The sequence below is a fragment of the Portunus trituberculatus genome, chromosome 27 (assembly GCF_017591435.1).
Source record: "Portunus trituberculatus isolate SZX2019 chromosome 27, ASM1759143v1, whole genome shotgun sequence".
Taxonomy (NCBI): Eukaryota; Metazoa; Arthropoda; class Malacostraca; order Decapoda; family Portunidae; genus Portunus; species Portunus trituberculatus.
The window spans coordinates 15,417,402-15,419,901 of NC_059281.1; the positions used below are offsets into that span (position 1 = coordinate 15,417,402).

General features: G+C 49.8%; 1 protein-coding gene across 4 annotated transcripts in view; it reads left to right on the forward strand.

The window, feature by feature from the left end:
• LOC123509772 (protein pellino-like) overlaps positions 1 to 2,500 on the forward strand; it is a 43,961-nt gene that overhangs the window by 18,531 nt on the left and 22,930 nt on the right. For 3 of the 4 annotated variants that reach the window (XM_045264297.1, XM_045264298.1, XM_045264299.1), the window contains exon 2: positions 1,457 to 1,796. The exons of the other annotated variant lie outside the window; for it this stretch is intronic. In XM_045264297.1, coding sequence (XP_045120232.1) covers positions 1,783 to 1,796 — 14 coding nt within the window. In that variant the 5' untranslated portion in view covers positions 1,457 to 1,782. The remainder of the gene's footprint in view (positions 1 to 1,456; positions 1,797 to 2,500) is intronic. 4 annotated transcript variants of the gene reach the window in all.

A 2,500-nucleotide genomic window follows, 5' to 3' on the forward strand; every position in this document is an offset into this window, starting at 1 on the left:
TGGTGAAAGTGTGACGAAGAGGAGGAAGAAGAAAAAGAGGAGGAGGAGGAGGAGGAGAAGCATTACTGATAGAAAGTGTAAGTTGCTTCTGTTTAAACCTAACCTCCTCCTCCTCCTCCTCCTCCTCCTCCTCCTCCTCCTCCTCCTCCTCCTCCTCCTCCTCCTCCTCCTCGAACGCTCGATAACACGATCAATGGAAAAATCAAAGATGGGGGTGAAATATAATGAAGGGGGGGACAGTGAAGAGGAGGAGGAGGAGGAGAAGGGGAGGGAGGGAGGGAGGATAGAGGAGGAACAACACACCTGCACCCTCCTTCCTTCCTCCTCCTCCTCCTCCTCCTCCTCTTCCTTGATATTCTTTGTTATGAGTTGTCTCCTCCTCCTCCTCCTCCTCCTCCTCCTCCTCCTCCAGGTGAAAACCCAAATAAAGGGAATGTGGGTGGTTAGGGGAAAGGAGGAGGAGGAGGAGGAGGAAGAGGAGGGGTAGCATCCGGTAGAGGAGGAGGAGAGAGAAAGGGGAAGGAGGAAGGGGGGAGGGGAGGAGTGTAAGCGTGTTGCAGCTGGTACGGGAGTAACTGATAAATATTTGGTGGGGAGGAGAGGGGAGGGGGGAGGTGTTGAGTGATGGGGAGGAGGAGGAGGAGGAGGAGGAGGAGGGAAGGAAGGGGTGGGGAAGAGGGTGGTAGCTTATGCATGTCTTTTGTCTTGTATGGGGAGATGGGGTGAAGGAAAGGGGATGGGATGGGGAGTGGGGTGTTTGTTGTGGCTTTGGGTGAGAGAGAGAGAGAGAGGGGGAGAGAAGTACGTGGGAGGTGTTCTTTGTGATGGGGAGGAAAAGGGAGAGAAGGGGAATGAGTGGAGTGGTAGTACTAGTGGGTGGAGGAGGAGGAAGTGTGTGTGTGTGTAGGGGACATGAGTTATAGTGGGGATGATTTGGGGAGGTGTGGGAAGGACAGGTGGTGGGGGCGGGGGTGGGGAAGAAGGCCGGGGAACCAGGAAACCGTACAACCGTCTTCTACTCCCTGCAGGTGGTGGGTGGGGAGGAGGAGGAAGTAGTGGTGGTGATGGTGGTGGTAATGAATCTCTCTTCCCCTCTTCCTCTCCCCACGATTTTATTTCCCCATGATTTTTACCTCCCATTTTTACCCAACATTCCATATACCACCCCCTTCCCCTCTTTCTTTCCCCTCTCCCTCTCACTTTCCCTCTCTTCTTTCTTTCCCTCTCTATTTTTCCATCCCTTACTTTATATATCACCTTAATCATCCACCTTTCCTTCCTCCTCTCTTACTACTACTACTACTACTACTACTACTACTACTACTACTACTACTACTATTACTACTACTACTTCCACTACCAAATATCGTAAGGGGCCAAAAAGTCTGATGCTGCCTATTTTCCCATCATATTCCTTCGTGTTTCATCTCGAGTGCATTTCCTCCTGACGGTGTAGGTGATGGTAGTGTGATTCCTGTGACTAGTGTGACATTCGAAGCCTCAGCGTGGTGGGGGAGGCCATGTGTGTTAGTAGGGGAAGGGGACGCCGCCCCCTGCTCCCCCCTGCGGCGTGGTGAAGTGAAATAAAGTGAAGGAAAAAAGTGAAGGAGTAAACATTAGGAGGCGAAGGAGGAAAAGGGCTGGCGGGTGTGAGTGACCAACCCTCACCGCCACGCCCTTGCTACTGCTGCTCCCTTCCTCCTCCTCCTCTTCTTCTTCTTCTTCTTCTTCCTCCTCTTTCTCTTTCTCCTCCTCTTCCTCCTCCTCGGGCAGTCATTCGTCATGGTTCTCAACAGGTAGGTACAAATGTGTGTGTGTGTGTGTGTGTGTGTGTGTGTGTGTGTGTGTGTTTCCTTGGAATTTGCGTATTTTGTTTGTGTTGTCACTGAAGTGCTGCTGCTAATTACTACTACTACTACTACTACTACTACTACTACTACTACTACTACTACTGTTACTACTGAAGTTCTTCTTCTTCTTCTTCTACTTCTTCTACTACTACTTCTACTTCTTCTTCTTCTTCTTCTTCTTCTTCTTCTTCTTCTTCTTCTTCTTCTTCTTCTTCTTCTTCTTCTTCTTCTTCTTCTTCTTCTTCTTCTTCTTCTTCTTCTTCTTCTTCTTCTTCTTCTTCTACTTCTACTTCTACTTCTACTTCTTCTACTTCCTAACAACAACAAAGCAACACAACAACAATTACATCATCACCACCACCACCACCACCACCACCACCACCACCACCACCACTACTATTACTATCATTGTATGCGTAAGTATGGCTCAAGTAAGGAAGCGCATTGTGAAAGTCTTGCTACTGGTCATCACATCATCACCACTCTCACCACTACCGTCACCAGTCCGTCACAAGGGCCAGCTGTTGCCTCACCCTTGCGTCACTGGTGCAGGGAAACGTTTTGGTGCGCGCCGTGTCCCTGGGAGGAGTGCATGGTGCCTTTGTTGTGTTGTGTGACTTGTGTCCTTGTGTCCTTGTGTCCTTGCGTCA